This window comes from Clupea harengus, chromosome 13 (genome assembly GCF_900700415.2).
Source record: "Clupea harengus chromosome 13, Ch_v2.0.2, whole genome shotgun sequence".
NCBI lineage: Eukaryota > Metazoa > Chordata > Actinopteri > Clupeiformes > Clupeidae > Clupea > Clupea harengus.
In genome coordinates, this window is record NC_045164.1 from 2918160 (window position 1) to 2941499 (window position 23340).

At 41.2% G+C, this 23340-nt stretch overlaps 1 protein-coding gene across 3 annotated transcripts in view; it reads right to left on the reverse strand.

Annotated features, from left to right (window-relative positions):
• Positions 1–21566, reverse strand: part of macrod2 (mono-ADP ribosylhydrolase 2) — a 455835-nt gene extending 434269 nt beyond the window's left edge. The window contains exons 1-3 of one of the 3 annotated variants that reach the window (XM_031579216.2): positions 21322–21566; positions 20043–20147; positions 13491–13601 (exon numbers count right to left, since the gene is read on the reverse strand). In XM_031579216.2, coding sequence (XP_031435076.1) covers positions 13491–13601; positions 20043–20147; positions 21322–21358 — 253 coding nt within the window. In that variant the 5' untranslated portion in view covers positions 21359–21566. The remainder of the gene's footprint in view (positions 1–13490; positions 13602–20042; positions 20148–21321) is intronic. The other 2 variants (XM_012829891.3, XM_031579217.2) reach the window with 2 other exon arrangements.
• Between the last annotated feature and the right edge of the window lie 1774 nt (positions 21567–23340).

Here is a 23340-nt window from a genome sequence, read left to right on the forward strand (position 1 = left end):
CGATATGAGGTGCCCTTGTGAACCCAGTTACACGATTTTCTCTCTCTCCATCTCCTCTTTTTTCTCATCCCATACTCTCTTTGTTTTGCCCAGGTTGGATTATTTTTCTTTTCTTTTTCCATGCCTTTTCTCTCTCACTCTTTTCTTTCTCTCTTTCTCATCTCTGCATTTGGTAGGGCATGAACTTATCATTTAATGGCCTGAGCATTTCCTTATTTGGCCAGCCTAACCTGTTTCTTAAAAAGGGCAATTAATTGAATTAATCAACCAGTGTTTACAATTAAACCTTGGGAAATTAATATCCTTGGTAAATAAGCCCAGCGCTGGCCAACTGTTCCAATTTAGACATGAAACCAGGCAATTTAGTAGAAATTCATTTAAACAATCCTTTGCCCTGTCAATGAGCACAATTACCCACGCAGGAGGGGTATATTGGATCATGCATTCTCAGGGTTCATCAGAGGGCGAGTCCTGAAAGCTAATACGCCGTGCACTACTGTAACAGAATGAGGTAATTAGAGGCCTCGCGTGTTACGTATGTGTGGCCATAGGCAGAATGAGTCTCGCTCTCCAGTAGTGAAAAGAATGCAGATAAAAACAGGCGGTTACTCTATTCTCCGATTAAACCACAGGCAATAGTTACAGCATTTGAGTTGTAGTAGCCTATGTACAGTGCCCGCTTACAGGCCTAATGTTACATTTAAGGAAAAGTAGCCTTCATAAATGCTGACCGGGGTCATGAATACACAAGCATTCTTCATTCATTGATAGGTCATTTCTTGAGGAGAACCATGCACGTCATTATGCGCAAAAAGAGGACCGGCTGCACTCAAAAAGCTGCAGATTTTCACGAAGAACATGATTCATGTAAAATGGAAAGCTCAACTTCCAACTACAGGATATGGTTTAACTAAATGTTTAAGGCAAAGCAACATGCGCATTCCTAAACCATACTATACAAAGCACACAAAGTATGCTACTTTGAACAAAAGACCAAGGCATCTCCTCAGGGTTTAGCTATAAGCCTTCCCCTCACCAGACAATAAAAGGGAAATTGGAACCGTGAAGCCCAGGAGACCCCACTTCCATCAGACATTTGAATTGCACAATTCAACAATATTGCTTCAATTAAATACAATCTGAGATTGGTCCTGCAGGCCTAATGAAACATGGCAGGCCCCCTCGTACCATCATCTGATATGTAATTGTTTTGTGGAGGCACTCGTTAACTCGTGATTTTCGACTTGCGTGTTTGTGCAATTACAGGCCGTTAATTAAAACATACTTCAGAACACAGCATTTAAAATTTGTCACAGGCTTTTTGTAAAGAAGGTCAGTACAAATTTTTGCATCTTCACGGCACTTAGAATGGGTCTGTGAATAGTCAATGGAACAAGTGCTTCCATTGAAACTTATTTACAAAAAAATAGTTTTGGTTAGGTCCACAAACCACAAAAAGTCTCCAGGAACACTGGTTTCAGGCAAATCTTAAGATGCCAACAGCCAGGCTTGAATGGTCACCACAATATGCCAAAATTCATGCCTATTTAGATAGAGTGTCTAGCATTTAGTCTAGCCTTCAGTCCATTGATCTTATGCAAGAAAAACTGAAAATAATACTACAAGCTCTTAAGACGTCAAGTATTCATGTCAAAAGGCTGTCCATTGCAACACTTTCAAGGAAACACATTATGGAAAAATGTTGCCATTGTAGGCAGGTAACCAAGCATCTCATAAGTATTTCTGCTAAGGCACACACTTTTCCCTAATATACCTCGTGTTGATGCTGTGCTTTCGCATGTTTTAACAAAGGTTTACATCATCCGAACGGCTACCGATTAGCTGCCAAAAAAAAGGGTGGAATTGGAGGGGGGAAAGAAGTGGAAAGAACAGAGGCACTTAGAAATGAACTGGTGCTGAAAGAGGCTATTGTGGGGGCCGGTGGAACGCCATCCGTCCACCAAGCAGAGGTGGCTGGGAGATTGTGTGCCTCACCGAAAGAGGGGAGGGAGGGGAGCTCTTGGGGTCGGAGTGATCTGGGCACTCTCCCCCTCTCCCCCTCTCCCCTCCTTCCATCTCCCCCTCTCCCTCTCCCGCTCCCGCCCCCCTCCTTCCATCTCCCGCTCCCTCACCCTCTTCTTGCTCTACCACCCCCCCACCACCACCACCACCACCACCACTTCTCCCTCCCTCCCTCCCTCCCTCCTCTCTCAGCTTGGATGGAAAAACTGCATGCTCTGGCTCACCCTCCTACTGTCTCTCTAACTGGCCGAGCCTGAACAGAGGGGCACTTTCTCCCTTTCTCTTTTCTTTCACTCTTTTCTTCACTCTCTTCCCCTCCTTTCACTCTTTCATTCTTTTCCCAACCCCGCGGCTGATTGCTTTTAGAGGGGGCTCGCTGTCACTCGGCTTGTCTGTCCGTGGCCGGGGTCTGAACTGTTTGTGGGGGTTCACGCTCGGACGCACACTCGGCCACTTGCTCGCTCACCTGTGCGCCTGACACGCCATCCCTCTGGCTGCACTTCATTTGTGCGACTACGCAACCGAGAGCTGCAGGCACGGCCGGTTGCCGGGAGAAGAAGTGTGCACCGTGTGTGAAGGGAAGGGTGTACGGGGACTGGTTAAGAACCAGGATGTTTTTTTTTGGTCCTTGTCTTTATGAAAGCAAAGCGGTTAGTGCTCTGAGTTTTTACTGTTCCATTCCGACAAAAATCCTTCTCAGATTCCCAAAAGAACCTGAGAGACTCGTGAGCAAGGCGAGCACACCTGTGTAGCTATATTCAGTGAGACGCTCCTTCAAAACCAAAGCCTAGCCTATATTTACCACTTATTCTTGCTCCATGCTTAGTAACATGGTTTTCCTCGCTTGTTCCAATACTTATTCTAGGGATAACCAACCATATCAGGGAAGCATCATGCGAACAAAAACAAGTCATACTAACTATGAACAAGCACCAACAGTTTGGGGGGGGGTGCAGGAGGAGGGCTTCTGTAGCTTTAGAGAATATCATTTCTTTCTGAAAAAAAGAGAGAGGGAGGACAGCAAAAAATGCTCAAACGGTCTGCACTGATGGAGACACAGTGCCCCCTTATGGCCACAGTTATGTACTGCCTTATCTGCCGAAGTGGATGACTGGTTGCTTGTGGTAACTGTTCAGTACGGCCATCAGGTCCTTGTGAGGCAGTAAAGGGCCTTGCATTGTCAGACAGTTGATGTACAACAATGACTGAACCATCATGATAAATCCTGCTCTCCTATGCCTGTGACGAACTTAAGTGCAAGATCACTTCACTGTTGCATTATGACTCAGTTTTCATCAATCAAAATCATTCTACTACACACACACACACACACACACACACACACACAGACTCTTTTTTCAAAGCTTGAATAGTGAGTTCAAGGTTTCGGCACCCACGCCATTATTTCATGAACCACTTCACTCTGACGAGCTCCTCTCATCCAAATCTGGAGAGAGCGGAGCAGCATCTCTTAGAGGGGGCCGTGGAGGAGATGCAGAGGCTGAGGAGTTGAGCACTGAAGGTAAAATTACACATGTTCAAACAGAGGACTAAACACATAATGAGAGGCAACGGGGTTGTCACAATGTTGTGAATTCAGGCTCCCTGAGATCGGTGAAGCTCTGAAGGGTTCCTTTTGTCTGGCTCATATATTCAACCGTAAGAGGCAGCACAAACGTGCTGGAGCAGCTGGCCTCCAAAGGTTTTAAAAGGTACAATCCACGATTCTGACGAAAGGTTTTTGAAATTTGAGCACAACAGCCAATATAATTACACCCCCCGCCTTCTGTGCTCCTGAAGCAACGTGTTGATTGGCTGGATCTGTGGACGAATAGAAGTGTGTTTTTTTTGAGTGCACGCACAGAACGGACAGCTGGAGGACCCTGAGGAGCAACTGGATGAATTTAGGAGTAGAATCACAAATCTCACCTTTAACTGTCTGCTGTCATCCGGGCTGTGGTTTATGAAACCATGTCTATACCTCATCACAATACCCAAGAGTTCAAACAGCAGAGGAGAGCAGAGGGGTGTTTGCGATGCAGAGGGGGGTACCATGCAGGAGGGGCATGGGGTTGAAAAGAGGGGTGCAAGATTAGGGATTCCATTTCAGTACAGACAAAGGATGTCCCGATTCATCACGGCTCTGACGGATGAAGCCCTGCGCTTCAGTGTTCAAAGCACTCCTATCAGCAGGAGGAAGAGGTGGAGGATGGGAGGGAGGGAAGGAGGGAAGAAGCGGAGGAGGAGGAGGAAGAGCAGACGGGACAGTCAAGCGTTTAGTGGATGCTGAGCCTCCCCACCGGTTGACTTATGCCAGCTGTCCACTGGCGAGAGAGACAATCCAGACCTGCCCCCTGGCTTCAAAGGGCCCCGTCACCAACACCAGGGTCTGATCTCAACAGGCCATACATCAATACATCCCCGCCCCTGTGCCTCAGACTCTCCACTCAGGTCAAACACCATTAGTGCTGTGTGCATCTAGCCAGACCTGGGAGGTACTCACAACCTGCAGAGCACAGTGAGCTTCAGCATTCATAGACATATAGTGGGCCCCCAACCATCTCGGCTGCAGCAAAAGTTCTTGCTGGATGTGCCCTTGTGTCCTTTATGACATTTTTGTCAGATTACATTTTGAGGTTTAACAGATTTGGCAAGGTCAACAAGTATTATTATTGCATATTTTCATATTGCATATTTAAGAACCCATTTTTCTACATGTATGCATGCATCTATATCATGTAAATACAATGGAGGGCAGCAGTTTAGCCAAATGTATGAAATAACAGAGAAAAAAGGAAATCCCTGGCTTGCATACCACGGAGCTGACACTATTAACTGTGGGTTTTTTTTCTAAAGGATGCAGCGCAACACCACTCACCCTACAGTCATTTCACTGTTCAACAGAGCAGCAACCTCTCCATGCAGGGGCACTGGCTTCCACTGCAGAAGCAATAGCGTAACAATCACACTGCATATCAAGTTTCCCCTCCATGAACATTATTCGACCTACAGGCCTATAGCCTTGATTGTGTGTGTGTTTGGTGCGTGTGTTTATGTATATGTGTGTGTGTATGTATGTATGTATGTACAGTACCAGTCAAAAGTTTGGACACACCTTTAATTTTTGTTTTCTTTACTTTTTTATTATTTTCTACATTGTAGATTTATACTGAAGACATTTAAACTACGAATGAACACATATGGAATGATGTACTTAACAAAAAAAAGTTTCATCTACCATGTAGAAAATAAAAAAAAGTAAAGAAAAAAACTTCTCAAAAAATGGGAAGGTGTGTCCAAACTTTTGACTGGTACTGTATATGTGTGTGTATTAGGGGTGGGAATCTCTTGGCACCTCACGATTCGATTCGATTCCGATTCAGTGGTCAACGATTCGATTCTAAACCGATTATCGATTCTACACCGATTATCGATTCTAAACCGATTATCGATTCTAAACCGATTATCGATTATCAATTCTAAACCGATCAAACGATTATCGATGCATGTTGATTTTTAAAACATCTGAGTTTGCTACTTAGAGTCTCAAATCACTTCCTACTTTGTGTTTGATAATTAAAGAAAATCAACAGATGAATTACCCTCTATTTTTTATTAGAGAAAAAGCTTTCCCTTGTCACGATTATGACTTTCAATGAACAATGCAATAATCGATGCAGCTTGCATTTCAACACAAAATGAATGTGTAAAAAAAAAAAAAAAAAAAAAAAAATAATTAAAATTTTTTTTTTTTTTTTTTTTAATTAAAAAATCGATTATGAACTTTTCTGAATCGAGACAGAATCGTTCTAGAGAGAATCGAGAGAAATCGAAAAATCGATTTTTTTTCCCACCCCTAGTGTGTATGTATGTGTGTATATGTATGTATGTATTTATGTATGTGTGTGTGTGTGTGTGTGTGTGTTTGGTGCAGGATCAGGAAAAACAAATAGACCAGTTTTTTGTTAAGTATGTTTTTGTAGGTAGCTTGCTTTTAAAACAGCTTATTTATGTAGTTTTGTTCTCTGGGTTGGAAAACAAAATTAAAAACAGTTTTTATAGCAGGATACTGCCAAACAGATCACTGAAATACATCAGTTAGTATCCTCATTGTTCGTGGCTGTTTTTTAGACAAACTCCCAATGCATCTGGGCGGCCAGTCCTCCAAAGCTTTGAATCTAGGCACAAACAAGATTAACTTGAGATATGAGCACTCTGAAGATGAGAGCTCTGAAACTCAACTCAACCCAAACACACACACACACACACACACACACACACACTTTCTACCTTTATCTTTAAACAGTTTTATTATTTGACAAAACATTAGCCTAATTGATTCTCCAGAAAATGAAGAGAACTGTTCTCACTGTGCAATTCTGTACTGATGCAATACTATTCACAGCCAAGCTTGATGTTCCCGTCTTTCAAGGAGATAGTGGATAAACCACATGCCTTCCTGTGCCCTTTCCTTGAAATCGAAATGACAGGTAATATCTCCGGTGTTCGTACCCCAAACTGGATAGATGTTGTGAGGACAAAAAGCAGCCAATACAATTTATATCACCAAGTCAGACTGTGACAATTCACAGTTGCAGACAAAGGTGGTTCTCAAATCAGTCATATTTGAAAGGTGCAACAGCATACAATACAGTCCTCTTAAGACAGGATATAAAATAAAATAAACGCTTTCACATAAAATTCTTTCAAATCACCAGGGCTCAAGCCGAGATACTAAGGAAATTATTCATCCTTTCCATTAGTGCTGGCCACCCATTGAACACTGAGCAGACAGGCATTAAGAGCTAACAAAGAAACTATGTCGAGGGAGCACCAAAAGATCTTTCAAAAGATACTACTCATTTCCAGTGAAAAAGTTTCAGCTGCTTAACGTCCGTAAGACATTTGTAAGAAATGGCTAATTAAATGGGTGAAAAAAAAAAAAAAAAAAAGAGAGATACACGTTTTAAAAACAAGCAAAAAAGACCTCAAGACATCATAGAAATTAAGTGTTAAAATGTCTCTAAAAATAACATGACATGATACTCCTCTGTAGGCTGTAAGCAACTAAACACACAAAAGAAAGACCAAACCAACGGCTCACCTAATGAGAGAACGGAGCGAGGCCCATGTTTAGGCTTAAGTGTTGTTTCTTTATGCAGAGCAGGAAGCCTCTGTGTAGGAGTGAACTGCAGAGAGCAATTGCCACTTCCATACCTATTAGAGGCTGTGTCAGTATCCATTCCAATTAAGAGCTTTGATAAGAAATTAATTTAAATGAAAAAATAATCAACCATCCAGAGAGCAGCAGTTTCCAAAATTAAGAATTAAGCTCGTAAATAAATAAACTAAAAAACATTTTATGTGTTCTCAGCTCCACCTCCAACCTCAGCCAACAGGGAGGCTTTGCCCAGAATTAATTGCGGTTATAATTTTTATATCATGCTGAGTGATATTACTCACAAAACTCCAGCAGGACTAAAAGGAAAACATCTTAATATTTACAGGATAAAAACATAAAGACCCACAGTAGACTAAGGGTACCAACAAGGACGAACAACACAGCTTTGTTTATTACAGAATCAAATTTCAAGCTTGTTGCCTGAAATGGAACTTGACGTGGTCATATTATTGTGGAAGATTGCTAAAGCATTTAGGGCATGGTGGGTATCATTATGTACCAAAACCAATATTGTGTTTCCAAACCATATTGTGTTTCCTATGCCCATGGCCCAAATTTGGTCAAGCAACAATTACGGCTAATTATTTATTTAGCATGCCACTTAAACCATAAATACGTTTGTATCTCAGTATAGAATTAGCTTGTCAATCCTTCACTAATGCAGCTTCTTTGGGGGTAGTTGTGCCTATGAAAAAAAATCACAGTGGTCATGTCAGCATCACTTCCTCTGCTGAAATGACATGGCAAGCTGACAGTCCTTAAATTACCCAGTGAGAGTCCTCTGTCTTGTTCAAAAACCTCAGCAGGGACCATGTGGGCCTCTATGTGGTGCTGGGCACTACAGCAGCGCAACAGCCCCCCTAAAGGGATGGTAAGATGACAGTCCTCAAATTCACCACTAAAGCCGCCTTTACATTGTTGCGTAGTTTCAGGAAATATGGAATCACAGACCGCATGGTCCGAAAGAGTGCGTTCCAAAGACATTTCAGTATAACAGAAGTCCTACTGTAAGATAGCGTTGCCATGGTTGTAATGTAAACAATTATCGCAATGGTCCATAACTGTGACGGAACATTCAATGCAGGTGTCTGGTGCGGATCCGTCACACTGCTTCCAGAGATAGATCTAGGATTTTTTTTCAGAATGCCTCTGAATCAAATGCCTTGAAAAACATCCGTCACATGACATCACTCTACACTTAGGGCTGAAGTATAGTCCAAAATGTCTGCATTCGCACCACACAGATGCGTACATGCTCATTTGTATCTCCAAAGTATACTAGTTTTTCTGTTGCGACTCTCAGCGCCCAAGCTCAATCACTCAATCACAGTGTTTGAAATAATATCTCCACATGTGTGAATTCTACAGCAAAGACTGTTATTTTTTATGATTTTCTCTGCCCCTTCATAACCTTTATTCCTCTATCTAAATAGCGATAGTTACTTACCTTAAAATACCGTCGCTGGTAATCTAATCACCTATGATTCGCTGAAGCATGAAATAAACAAAACTTTAATTTTACCAGCAGATCTCCAGTAGTTTCATTTCCAGGGAGCAAACATACTAATCGCTTTGCATAAAAGTATCTGCTAAATAAATATATAGAGTAAATAGATTTAGTTTTCTGTTGACCCTGAACCAGTGCTTTAAAACCTGCATGCACAAGTCCTGTACTGATGAAAAAATTTGCCTCATGTGCGGACAGCTGTGTCCACGGAAGTATACTTCCCGCCTTGCAGAGACAGATCGCATTATCATATCACCGGTGTGCTTGGTCTCCAGCTGGCAGACTCAGACACAACATCGAGTTGATGAAAGGCCGGCGAAAAAAGTAAAAAAAAAGAAGAAGACACGCAGAGGAACGACACACAGACAAAAGCGTCTGCCACACAAGTCCTCTGAAATTGATTGCTGGCTTCATGTCAGCCTGTAATGAACTTGTTAGCAGCGCAGAGGTGGGGGGTGGGGGGGGGTTCGCAGTGGTTATATGACTGAGGCAGCCAATACTCAAGGAGAGAAGTTAAGCCAAGAAAACACGCCGGGAATATATTTCCGGTCTAAAGGAGCCGTGCGGGCATCTCATTAATGAGGAGTCGGACGCGGTTGGCCCAATCAATACATCAGTGAACTGTCAGCGGCTGCAACCCTGATGTGTACTTGCTCTCGACTCAGATAAAGTTATACCAGAGACATAAGTGAGGGAGACAAACCACTGAGGGGGGAAATGAATGCGGGAGTCCGTAATGCTGAACATGGTGGATGGTGGTCCTGCCCTGTATTATCAAGAATCACTCACATTCACAGAAAAGGCTTAATTGACGTTTCACCTCAACTGAATGTTCTATTAGCACCGCAAAATTTGATGTATAGTGAGGTTTTTTAGCCTTATTTGAGCAGTTGCATAAAAACAAAAATGTTCATGTCATTTAAGTCAGATTTACTGTATGTACAGGGGAAAGTGAGAAAGAATACATGTCTATAAAGGGAAGGAGAAGGGGTACAAAGACAAAGGTAGAGAGAGTGAATGGAGATTTCAGCATATTGAGTCAGTGAAACAGGGGGGAATGACAAATACAGAAGCTCTTCACAACTGTCCACCTTCTCTCTTAAAATAGCTCTGGCAGGTCAAATGAGTTGTGGGTCATAAACAAAAAAAGAAAAACCTCCATATAGGCAGGGCAAGCATTATGTCACCAAGTCTTTAGATCAAGAGGGCAGGGAAGGGACAGGAGAAGGCCTGGGGTCTGTCGGCTGACTTATTAGATAGAAGTGCCTGTCTTTTAAGTTGAAATGCGATCATCTGAAATCGGCGAGGCAGCTGTTTTTTTTTTTCTCTTTTCCTTTCACTGCCTAGGATCTTCTGCTGTGCTATCTATCTGGGGATTCATGACATTTTGTGGCAAAAGTCTGGCCTTAATGTCATCAGTCATTATGAAAGTGGCTTGAATGCATTATATATAGTTGTGAATTTTGGGTGAAAGGCTCAACATATTGTCTGACACCAATGCAAAAGCATTAAAGTAAATAAATAAATACATTTTGTTATTTTAGAAACTTTTGGAGAAACAAAAATCAATACAAGAAAATCAATCCCACTGGTCAAACAAGTCACAGGCGTGAGCAGTATACTAATCCATGGGTGACAGACAGTGACTCATCAAACAGGGCAGCTGTTTGTCAGTATCTTATTATGACATTATTTAGTGTTTGTTGATGTTTTCTTCTTCTTCCTTCTTTCTTTTCACTAATTCGCCAATATCATATACTTAAGACTTTACCAATCCACATGAAACTTTGTAGGGTTGTAGCCCCACATGGTTGATACAGGACATAAGGTTTGTGTCCCTAGGTGTGCGTTCCATTGGTGCTAGCGTTTTACGACAGACTAATTGTAAAATATTTTTTTTAAGCATAGATCATTTCTATGAGGTGTCCAGAACAACATACTAAAAGTCCTAAGAAATCCTAGTTGAGGAAATATGTTTAATTCTCATGAATCTGATGTGTGCTAATAATGCATGGCAAAAATACACCTCAAAAATGTAATTTTTTTCCTTTACTCCTATCAAAATTAAACTTTACACAATGAAAGTACCCATGAAAAGTTAAAAAATGTATATTACAAGTTTCTTTTGAAATTAATTTGAATCTGGAAGCCGCCAGGGTACTACTCTCTGCCGGACTAGTAAGTCACTTATTTGCCGTCTTGCTTTGTCTTGTTTTGCACTTGCTTGATGTTTGACTGTGTTAGGAAAGTTGTTGACTCACTAGTTTGTCATAGTGTCAAAGTAATCAAATTTCAACAGGTTTCGCTAGGTTTAGCCACTAGCATCTTGTTAGCGATTAGCAATTCCACCGTTGTGCTGCTTTAATCTAAAATGTTTAAGTTTGGTATGCGTATACTCTATATTATATTTCTGTTTATAATTTCTGTTATATTTGCGCTCATCTAAAGTTCTATTTGGCTCGCTCAACAAAATGGCCACCAACGCCCAATCAAAATTCAGCAGCCAATACAGGATTGTGTGATTGGCCAATCTTAATGAAATTTTGTGGACTCATTCATAATGGCATATAGAAGGTATTCACACAATTTCAAACAAATTGGCCATAAGATGTCCCTATGTGTTTTTTTCTCTTTTCCCTGACATGATTGAGTCAAAGGTCCTGCTTAACCCCCTATCAGTGTACAGCCGCCACATCCACAAACTATTGTTCCTTACATTTTCACTCAGTATGGATAGATAACAAACCTTTTAGTCTATTGTTGCCAGTAACGTAATCATTCAAGATAATACACTTTTCTTGGAACAGAAACTGTCCTGCTATTTCCCTTAGTACCTGCTCATTCTGTCACTTTATGCGGCAGTCAACGCACCCCTATGCAGTGCGTCTAGTTTTTCCATCGATAATGTTGGAGTTATGAGCGCAAGACTCCGGAGGAAAGCCGTGAGGAGTGCTACAAACAAAACACAAACAAGACACGCTAGAGCAGTGGTTCTTAACCTGGGTTCGATCGAACCCCAGGGGTTCGTTGAGTCACTCTCAGGGGTTCGGCAGGGGTCAAGACACACACAGTATACCCCGGTTCACACTAGCAATGTCGGGTCGTTTTTATATATACTTATGTTTTGAAGAAATCATATTTTATTTTTCCAATTACGAAGGGTTCGGTAAATGCACTGATGAAGCTCGCAGGGTTCAGCACCTCAAAAAAGGTTAAGAACCACTGCGCTAGAGATTTTAAATAAAATAAAAAAAAATTCACCCTGCCTTGTCAACATAATGTGACCCAAAGCATTATTTCATACCACTTGATATTTTCCAAACAGCTTCATGACATAGCTCATGACATAGCTCATGACATTCAAAACAATGTCTTTGACCAAGTCGAAAATCGAAGGTCAAAGTGCAAGTGAAAGGTCCAATCCAAGTATTTCTCAGGAGTTACACCATGATAGACAGAAAAAAAAGAGAGCAAGGAAAGCGCAAGACAGATTATTAAAGGTTACACTAACAATATAAAAAGCTGTGCTAGACAATCCAGCTGTTTAAATATAGCTGTTGATATTGTTTAACTTTTTGATCAGCAGAGAGACAGCCGTTTTCCTCTGATTATTTATGGCTTAGGTAGGTGTAATTGTGTTCATAATCCTGCACAACACGCAGAGAAAAGCACACTGAACTGCGTCAACGGAACTGTTAACTCCACCTGGCCAGAAAAACAAAACATACAAATTGCTGCGTGCCCATTTTCTGGCCAGTTAACAATCACACATTTTTCCTCCCATTGTTTGGCTAGGAATGATCAAATTAGGTACTAAATCTAATCTATCCATTAGCCGTCTTTTCCACAATTTGCTCTGAATTGCGTTCTTGACGGGGCAAAAGTTGTGAGACTAGAGGTCATGATGGATAAAAGATGGCCTTCCCTGCCAATTCCACTGGCTATGTCAGTGTAGATTACCACAATCACAAATAAAGTACCACAAGGCTAAGTATTATTCATCCCGTTCAATTCAGGCAGTCGGGTTGAGTTGCTCAAGTCAATGGATCGAAGTCCCACAAACAATGTCGACCACATCAGTGTTTCTACACCAGCACAAGAAAAAACAAATGCATTACAACCTTCTTCTACTGTCTCGGCACCCTTTCTGGAGCAGATTCTACTCTTCTCAGCATGTGCCGTCTGCCACCTCCATTTTCCATCCATCCATCCATCCATCCATCTGTTCCCTACCTCTTCTTCTCTTTTTGTGCATACCCTGTGTACAGACACTTCATCATCTACCGTGATGGATCTTGCTACTATTCAAGTAATTGGAAAATAGGCTGAACAGATTCTGACCCATACAATTTCAGCTGGTACTGAAAATGCACGTTGAAAGCCTCAAAAGCAAAACTATCTTTTTCAGAGTATGCTACAAGCACAGGTGTCCGTCACCTTTACAGTATAAATAACATGATTCGTATTCAGCTCAGTCACTGTGCATCTGTACCGTATCTGCGGACATCCCTTTGAAAGCGGAGAATAAGAGAGGACTGCTTGGTCTAAATATGATATTCATATCATAGTGCATGGTCACTGAACCACCATGTGCACTCTCAAAAACACAACAGAGAAGAAAGGACAGCACATACCCTGTTTCAACAGCAGGGGGCAGGCTTCCCCAACAAACACCTTTGCAATTCACCCTCAGGCAACTTTGACCATCAGTATTTAGGGGACACCACGCTTGAGTTAGACAGATGTACACTGAACACAGGGATGAACCAGGGCCCTTACCAGCATTCACAATGGCGTCCACTTCCAGAATGGTGATGTCACCTTTGTGCAGAGACACTTTGTCACTCAAAGAGACAGACTGTCCTCTCTGCTCATCCTCTTCCAATTTTCCTAAGAAAAAAAACAGTAAGATGATAATTGGGTTACAAATGTGTTATCTTTTATTTTCTTGTCAATACAAGTAAGCATTGCTTGCTGATTCTTTATTATAAGAATCTCATCAGTCACATAGATGCAGCAATTATTTTTGATGGTGTTAAGCACTTCACAATCAGACTATCATAATCAGAATATCAGTATCAGTATATACAAAAATATAAAATGAAATTTAGTGACATGGAACCACAGTCAGAAAACACATGCCTGTACCAAAGGCATCACACTGAATCCTAACATGTGCAGAGCCTTTGCCTCACACATTGAAGATACTGGAAAAGTGGGTTTTTGCGCTTGCGGGAGTACACTCCCTCTGTCACCACAGAAGATAATGCCAAGCCAAGAGAAGCTTATCTGAGCCAACGGAGCATGGAGTTTGGTACTGGCAAGGCTTATGGTGCATATGGGAGAGCTGCATACTAATAGGCCCCTAATGAAACAAACCTACCAACCGCACAATAACGGGTACAGACTAAAGGCTTAAGGTTCTGATTATCTCCGTGTTTGATTCAATGTGGGTCCAATGTGGGTTATACTAGGCTCCACTACAGGCTACACAGCTCCAGACCATATATTATAATGCTGATCATTCTTGCCAATTAGTTATATCCACATCAGAAATTGTGGCAATCACATCCTACCGCTGAGCAGCAGGCAAGCTGGCGCTAATAGGAAGCCATTTGGTGGCAGCCCAGCCCACTTGGCCATAGCCATGCAACTGAGATTACTCTCATAGCATAAATGCTAGATAAAAGAGCAGAAAATGAGTGAAGGCTTGGAAATCACTTTGAACTAGCCATACACCCCATCTGGGCAAAAAAACTCATGGAACTTCAATGGAACATAAAGGAACTGAAAGTTAAGTGCAATATTAAGACGCTGTAGAGCACTTTTATCTTTTTGTTTAGATTATGTAGTGTAAAACAGTAGCCTGCCTGGCATTGACCAGCCCACAGTCACTGTACTCAGTTGGGAGAAGAGCCATACCTATCAATTAGGGACCTGGTGACTTACTACACTATTCCTTTGACTTTTCGACTAATCTCTTCAACCATATTATTGTGGTCAGATTTGAAGTTACAAATGCTTCCTCTTTGCCATCATTTCAACCACTCCCACAACAAAACAAAAAAAATCATAACAACTCCAGATTTTGTTACAGACAAATGACCCTTAGGCTACAGGATGTGAGTTGTTCATGTAAATACATTTTTTTGTTCACCAATATCATAAAAGCTTATATCATAGCCTTAGAAAGAACATACACAGCCACCTCAAGACAACTGTGGACAAGCATGACTTCTCAAGAGACAAGTGGCAGTAGAAAGGCACCAAGGAAGTGCAATAAGGGCCCTGACCTATTTTCTATTCGGGGGACTTCCACAGTGCATCATAGCATCTCAGTTCATTTGATTGTGGTGGGCCTATGTGCTGTACTCAGTGCCAGTGATGGCCATAGCAGGTCACAGAGCTTCTACAGTTGCCTGACTGATCTACAGTTCTACATCTGCAAGTACAAAATAACAATAATAAAACAATACCAATGATTAAATCATAATATAACAATACCAATAATTAATAATAATAAAACAATACTAATGATTAATCATAATATAACAATAACTATGATTAATAATAACTATGATTAGAGGTCATCAGTAGTTCAACATGTTCTAAATTAGAAGCCTTCTGGCTGACTTTTTACCTTCTGCAGACAACAGGAAGCATATCCTCTGCTGACTCACTTTAAAACCACACCACTGAAGTCACAGTAAGGTTTGACCCCTATCTGGCTCTGCAGCATCATGCCGTCTCAAAGGGCTGGCCTATACGTGAGTGTGAGGGGCAGACCTGATGGAGAACTAGCTTGATCAGCAATGATGGCCACGACGTAAAACCCCGTTGTAGTCAATCAGTCACTGCTTCATGCAAGTCAACACACAAATGCATCACACATGCTGCATCTAGGGCTGGGCTGTATATCTAAAGCATCAATATATTCTATGCTATATTATAAAAGATATAAGAAAAGCCATATTTGTAATATCGAGAATGCGTAATATAGGCTATGCAGGTGCTTTGAAAACTGACCGCATTTAAGCTCTCTTGCACACACCCACACCCCCACACACACAAGGGGCACAGGAAATGGGGGACAGAGGGGATATTCTTCATCCAATCACGTTTCTTTCTCCATTGACATTTGTACATTATCATCATGGTGACCAGCCAATCAAACTGTTCTATTGCTATGAGGCGAATGTAATACCTCAGAAACTTCCGCTGCTAAAGCCCACTCTGGGTTACTTACAAATAAATCTTAGCAACCTCGAAAAGGATGAGTAATTATGGGTAGGTTTTGGGTTAAGGTTAGGTTGGGTAACCCAGTAACGATGTGAAACACCTTCCTGCCACTGACTAAACCCTACAGCTTTACGATGTATGCTAAATGTAGGCCTATTTTTTTTTATTTCAATTAAATGTAACTATTTAGATATAGGACAGCAGTGCAGTGTTAACTTTACTTTTTAAAATGTCTTATTATATCGTAAAAATATGAGGTCCTATCACCCAGCCCTGGCTCTATCATGGTGAAAGGAGCATGGACAGGCGGATGAACACCAGCAGATAGCCATTCTGTCAGGATGTGACAGCCATGAAAGGTTGAGCTGCCAGGGGAGGCATGGCGACGCATTGCAAATGACTCCGCTCAATCAGGACGTCTGAACATGTCGGACTGTTTCATGCAATTACCCTGAAAAGTGGCACCAAATTAATATGTCCTTGTTTTTGTGTTACAGGACAATACAAAGAACAGGTTCAATTTGCAATCACTCAATGTCATTGACCTACTAATTTGCAATGCACCATAATATTTTATGAGAACAAGAGCAGCTCCAGACCCTTGACATCTAGTTTTTATTCACTGATCTGTATGTATGTTCGTATGTATGTATCTTCGTTTTGCTATGAATTACACATTCAAAATGGCAATATATCCATGTGGTCCAAGTAACATTGCTCTGGTCCAAACAATCTGTACACAACTGCTGTGGTTCCTGTATTTTGCTGTGAGCAACAAGCTAACATCATTCTAACCTAACCTGACAGGCAAAGCCTTGTGCATCTCTATGGAGTTACCCAACGATACAAACCTTCATTCAAAATGACAACTAAACCTGCTACCTTTGCTGGTGTGATTAGTATAATCCTCACACACCATGTCACATTGAGGTCCCAGTTGTGAAAATGAGCACACTTCTAAGTCTGTGCAGGTAGGAAATAGTCTCTGTATCTTTGTATATCTGATTGTATTCTCTCACCTCTCTGTCTGCCCCTTTCTGTATACTCTGGTCATGACTAAAAGTTGTATATAATACAAATAATGACCTGCGTGTTAATGCTTAGAGCATTTGGCTGGAAAAAAAGAATGCCAGACACACAATATTCCATAATCACTTCACTGAACATAACTTTGTCCCCTATCTCCTCGTCCAATCGCCTTGTTACATCCTTGTTATATAATCTAATTTGCCACCGCTGTTAAGAGCTTTACCATAACTAGCGCTGCTGAAACAGGGCATTCAGGACCGCTGCTGGCCATTTGGGTGCCCTAAGCGTAATTGCTTTGTGGTGTTCATCTATTTACCAAGATGATAAATGGGTGGATTGTTTTTTCTGTGTACGATTGGGGCACAGTTGAAGTGATGTGAACCTGATAGGCTACTACAAAACAATGTCTATTACATACTGCACTAAACGAAATGGAGCTCTGTTAACTTTAGGAATGCAGGTCATACAGGTCATGTTATACTTAGAGGAATGACAGATCAGATGAGATGCTAAAGTTCTGAAGCACAACAGACGGATGTGTAAGGTAGCCTTTCAAAGGACAGTATGTGTTAATCAGTGTTTGAATAAACCACACACTCACAAACTTAAATGCTGGCTAGCGTTAGCTTTTTGACCCATAGACTAGACTTGTAACATTAACTAGCTAACGTTAGAAAGATAATGCTAGATGTTTGGCTAGATTTAAACTTGGACGTTTCTTGCCTGGTATGTGTGCATCGGGTCGGCAAATGTTCCAGTATTTTAAGAATGAACACATTCAAACACATTTTTGCACCCCTTGATGCACTTGGTGCCCTATGCATAGCGCATGACCTGCGAGTAAGTAGCAGTGACTCTTAGGCCAATAGTTAACGGTGTACCAGAAGTAGTAGGTTACAATACATCAGCTGAGTAATTCTGAGTTCTACTTGAGTCTCTGTAAATTATAGAATATAAATGTATTCACATGACATGCAACCATTCTAAGGAATTTTCCACCACATTAAACTTTACAAAACGGAAAGGCACTGCACACAACGGAAGTATAACCTCCTCAGCCTTACATCAGTGGGAAGCAACAAGGAGAATGACTGTTTAGGTCCAAGCAGGCATAAGTTTAGGAGTGGGTAAGTAAAGGGTGCTGAGCATAAATAGATCAGGTTGAGAGGCAGGGGCCCCTCATGTCCATTTTGTTGTGTGTTGTGTTTATGAGGGGCCGATCAGGCCCAAAAGGCCCTATAGTCATCCTAACTTCCCCCCCTTTGTGGCACCTATGCATAGAGGAATATGAATTGGGAGTGAGTGGTGATGTAGTTTCCTCGTCTTCCACTGAGAAGAAGTTTCTTCACATGATGTTGGACCCCTGCTGCCAGCATTCTCCATGGTCCGTCATATGGCTCCGAAGCCAGGACAGGTTGCTTCAGTCTCAACATCTCGAAGTGACAAATCATTTGCACAGCTTGGTCATTATTCTGTAAATTGACTGACTGTTTGAAATCCAGCTTATACTGCATACGTTTTGAATCACAAACCTTAAGGATCAAATCTTTATTATGAGCAGGCTGACTGGTGGAGGTGTAAATTAATATGTGACTTGGCTTTTAAGTAACTTGTTAATTTTTGCTTTGGTTATGACATTGTTCACTCTATGTCAAACTGTTCCACCGGCATTTGTACTAAACAACTTTATAAGTGGTAACTTTGTAAGAATCAATAGCAACATCCCAAACATCCCGGTTCAACTGCTCGTTAAAGTAACACTATGGAGTTTCTGGAGCCGCCAGGTAGGGGGCCACTTTCTGCTGGACTATTCAGTAACTTATTTGCTGTCTTGCTTTGTCTTGTGTTGCACTTGCTTGAAGTTTCCTAACACAGTCAAAGTTGTTGGCAAGCTAGCCAACATAGCGATCACAATAATATTACAAAGACGCTGACGCGAGAGCACTTATTACTAGCATCAATGTCCATGCGTGTTATAACATGCTTGCTAACATCGCTAACGAGATGTCTTTCTAAACTTAGCAAAACCTGTTGAAATTTGCTTACTTTGTTTATGACAAACTAGCGAGTCAACAACTTTCCTAACACAGTCAAACATCACGCAAGTGCAACACAAGACAAAGCAAGACAGCAAATAAGTTACTGAATAGTCCAGCAGAAAGTGGCCCCCTACCTGGCGGCTCCAGAAACTCCATAGTGTTACTTTAAAGTAAATATCTAATCAGCCAATCACTTGGCAGAAACTCAAGGCATTTAGGCATGTAAACATGGTCAAGACAAGAAGATCTTAAATTCAAACCAAACATCAGAATGGGGAAGAAAGGTGATTTAAGTGACTTTGAACGTGGCCTGGTTGTTGGTGCCAGAGGGGCTCGTATGAGTATTTCAGAAACCGCTGATCTACTGGGATTTTCAGGCACCACCTTCTCTTGGGTTACGGAGAATGGTCCGAAAAAGAGAAAATATCCAGATTGTTGCTGACCATGTCCATCCCTTTATGACACATTGTACCCATCTTCTGATGGCTACTTCCAGCAGGATAACGTTCCATGTCACAAAGCTCAAATCATCTCAAACTGGTTTCTTGAACATGACAATGAGTTCACTGTACTCCAGTGGCCTCCACAATTACCAGATATCGATCGATAGGAGATTCGCATCATGGATGTGCAGCCGCCAAATCTGCAGCAACTGCGTGATGCTCTCATGACAATATGGAAAATCTCTGAGGAATGTTTCCAGCGCCTTGTTGAATCTATGCCACAAATAATGAAGGCAGTTCTGAAGGCAAAAGGAGGTCCAACCTGGTACTAGCAAGGTGTACCTAATGAAGTGGCCGGTGAGTGTATATTGCCCAGTAAAAGAGCAGAGCAGAGACTCTGACTATCTTACAACTTATTCTTTGGGTAGTCTCTAGCCTATTATGTAGAACTTTGAACATGGAACACATGAATAGAATAAGCAAAATAACAAAAATAAAGACAGCTCATAGCACACAATTGTTGTCCACAGCATCAGTTTTTCTACGCTCATGAAAATAGAGTCCTTTGAGTTTAAACGCACCTGTAGTCTTTTCATGTTTCCTCCAGGTGGATATCTTTTCCAGAGACATAAAATTACCACGATACTCCTTGCGTCGCTCTTCCAGCCCTAGCTTCAGCAAGCGCTCTGTAGGGGGGGGGGGGGGGGGGGGGGGGACAGGGGGGACAACACCTTCATTAGGTTCTGATAATGAAAAAGGAAAATGTTGATTGAGTTAAATCTGGCTGTTCATAAAATGAAAAGTTAGAGCGGCATTCATTCACTGCATTTTGGAAAGTATATTTGATAAACATAATTAAATCACCACACTGATAAATGAAACAGTGTCTCAGAAAAGCAACTGCAGCAGCCCAGTAGCCCAATTTCATTGATAAGAGTTGACTCTAAAACTTCAGAAAAAAACATGCTGCCCCATACTTTCTGAAATGTTCCCTTGAGTGGACTGAACTCTTTGCAATTTTATGAGTGGTACAAGCATGCCTAAAAGGTTTTCTCTCCGTCTAGCCCTCTTGGGAAGACTCTCCAAACTTCAGCTTCTGATTATTCTTAAAATAATACTGCACCTAAGTGCCCCTGTCAACACAAATGCATTTTATACACTGACTGCAGCCGAGGCTAAGCATCTACCCTAAATATTTGGATTGAGACAGTCTAACTCTATGTGAAAAGTCTTTCATCCAGACACTACACTAAAAACGAAGGTGTTTTAATGTATACAGGCTGTACAATTAAAACATGTTATGCAGAACAAATCATTTCTAAAACATGCCATACCGTTCCGAGAGCACTGCCAAATCTACAGCATGCTTGACTTTGACAACTAATTACTTCTCCGCAGTGCCACTAACCACAGTTTCCAGCCATCTCAAGATTAATGCCGTGTCAAAAAATATATAAATATTATATTATATAAATAAATATACATACATAAATAGGTATATAGCATGTATGAACCCAACTGCCAATCTAACAGGTGAATTTGCTAATACAAACGGCCTAGAAGACAGAATCAGAAAATGCTCTGGTGGAATTCCACTTGCGCGCGGTCTGGATGCTAATACGAGTAGGGTGCCTCCACGCTACAATACAGCAGTAGCATCTGCCAGCTACGATTCATGTGACACCGAGTTGCCTCACGTTTACATCTCAAGCTAGTCTTTTCAGTCCCTTGCCCTGTTCACAGCTTCTCAAGCCTGTATCCCGCACATTCGGTTCATAAACTGACAAAAATGCTAGCAGGCTCTCTTAATTGTGACAAGCCACAGGCACCGAATGATATCGCCACAAAACCAACGCTTACCTTTCTCCGTTCTCCAGTCCTTTTTCTTTTTACTCATGGTGCCGTGGTGTATGGGCTTCAAATTACTGTTTTTTGAGTGTAACAACCCCAGGCTCACAGCGAGTGTGTTCGGCAACTCAAGAGAAAGTGAAACAGCTCCTGAACGAGGTGTCTCACCTGAGAAGCTGTCAAAATATAGTAGTCTCTGTAAAATGCAACCTAGCTTGATTGTTCTGTGAACTGTGTATCGGTTACCGGAGTGGACGATTGGGTATTTAAGACAGGGAAGTGACAGTACGATAGGATGGTTTGATGTGGCATTCAGATAACAACCACGCTCTCAGGAAATGGGGTAGGTTGATCCAATTGGTTCATCCTCAAAGCGTTTAGTGTGGTAGGCTAGCAACGGTGAATGGTAACACTACTTACACTCTACGGTTATAAGGATACGGAGAACATCTCTGGAATAGGAGAGATGGACCATAGTCTAGTCCCAGGCGGATATGCAAAACAGCTAGTATTTTCCATGACTGATATTACAAACTCGCTGTCAGTATTTGAATTCAATTCATTTGAGGGCAAATTAACGCATCGTGTTGCTTAGTGTTTTCGTATGGTGTTCCTGCTGCAACACTATCTAAAACAATCTTATCCTGTAAACCTGTGGTGATGATGTCTTGCTTCCTTTAATGAATAATCAAACATTTATATCCTACGGTTTCCATTGAAAAAAGCAAGTGCATCATAACATTAAAGTATAAATCAGCATTTCAATTTACATCCGTTTTGCAGAATCGTGCAGGCTTGTTTACAGTGACAGACAGATTGATTGATTGATTAATTGGTTGGTTGATTGATTGGTTGATTGAGATGGGTGGATGGATGGAAGGACAGAAGGATACAATAATGAATATATGAAATGAAGTACGTTTTCAGAAGATGTCACAGAATGCAGGAAGTGCAAATTTACTCTATTATCTGCAGAGCCTTTGTCTTCCTGTGGCCTAGGGTAATATTTTAACCCAGATTGTACTGAAAGCATGCACTGTACCATCTCAAACAGTCACCTGCACTTAAGGAATACCAGGGTAATAACAAATAGGCTATCTATGAGAAAACAGCATGTTTTTCTCATTTATTTATGGGTAGCCTACTTGCATTGAAATGTGTTTTAAATAAAATGTATACAAAAGGCTAGCACCCTCTCAAAAGGTGTTTTTTATTGTATTTAGTCAATAAACTATTGTTGTATCATTGTGTTCTTTGCCATTGTTCATTTTTTATTCAGTCCTTTTTTACGAGGATTGTTATGACGAGGGTCATGCCAGACATATACATTTTATAAATGACAAATATAAGTTATACAAGTTGTCCTTTTCAAATGGATGATAGAGGCACAGTTGACAAAATTCGGAAGAATTTGTAATGCTGAATGTCATTGTCGTGAAACTGCATTTTTCAAATAGTATTTCATTTAACAAGGGCCTTGTTGTTACTGGTTCACATGCATGGACACTTGCATGGATCATCTGATAAGGCAGATTCTCGAACCCTAAAAACTATCCAGAGTGTGCACATGTACTTTTCAGCACTTGAAGAACCACTGCTACAGGCACTGCTACATCCATTTACACAATGGATCATGGCATTGTGTAAATGTCTGTTTAGCCAATTACTTGAATTAGCTTAAATTAGGGTTACAATATAGCCTTCTGATCTTATGTGCAGCAGTACCATGTCTAATCGGGCAGTGACAAAGTATTCCTAGTCCCTTGTCATGGAAAATCCCTCACATTTAATCACATTAACGAAAAAACAACAACAAAGATCAAGTGACATAGTAATTAAGAACAGCAGGGCACTAAAGAGAAGGAAACATAACTGACAGAATATTACACTGCCTGATCTTGCGAGTCTGACATCCATTATCTTCAAAAAATCATAAGAAAATTCAATAGCCATACAGTGGAAATGTATTATGGCCATGGTCCATGCCTGATCTATGCCTGGTATTACACTATTTGACTGACAAAACACTAC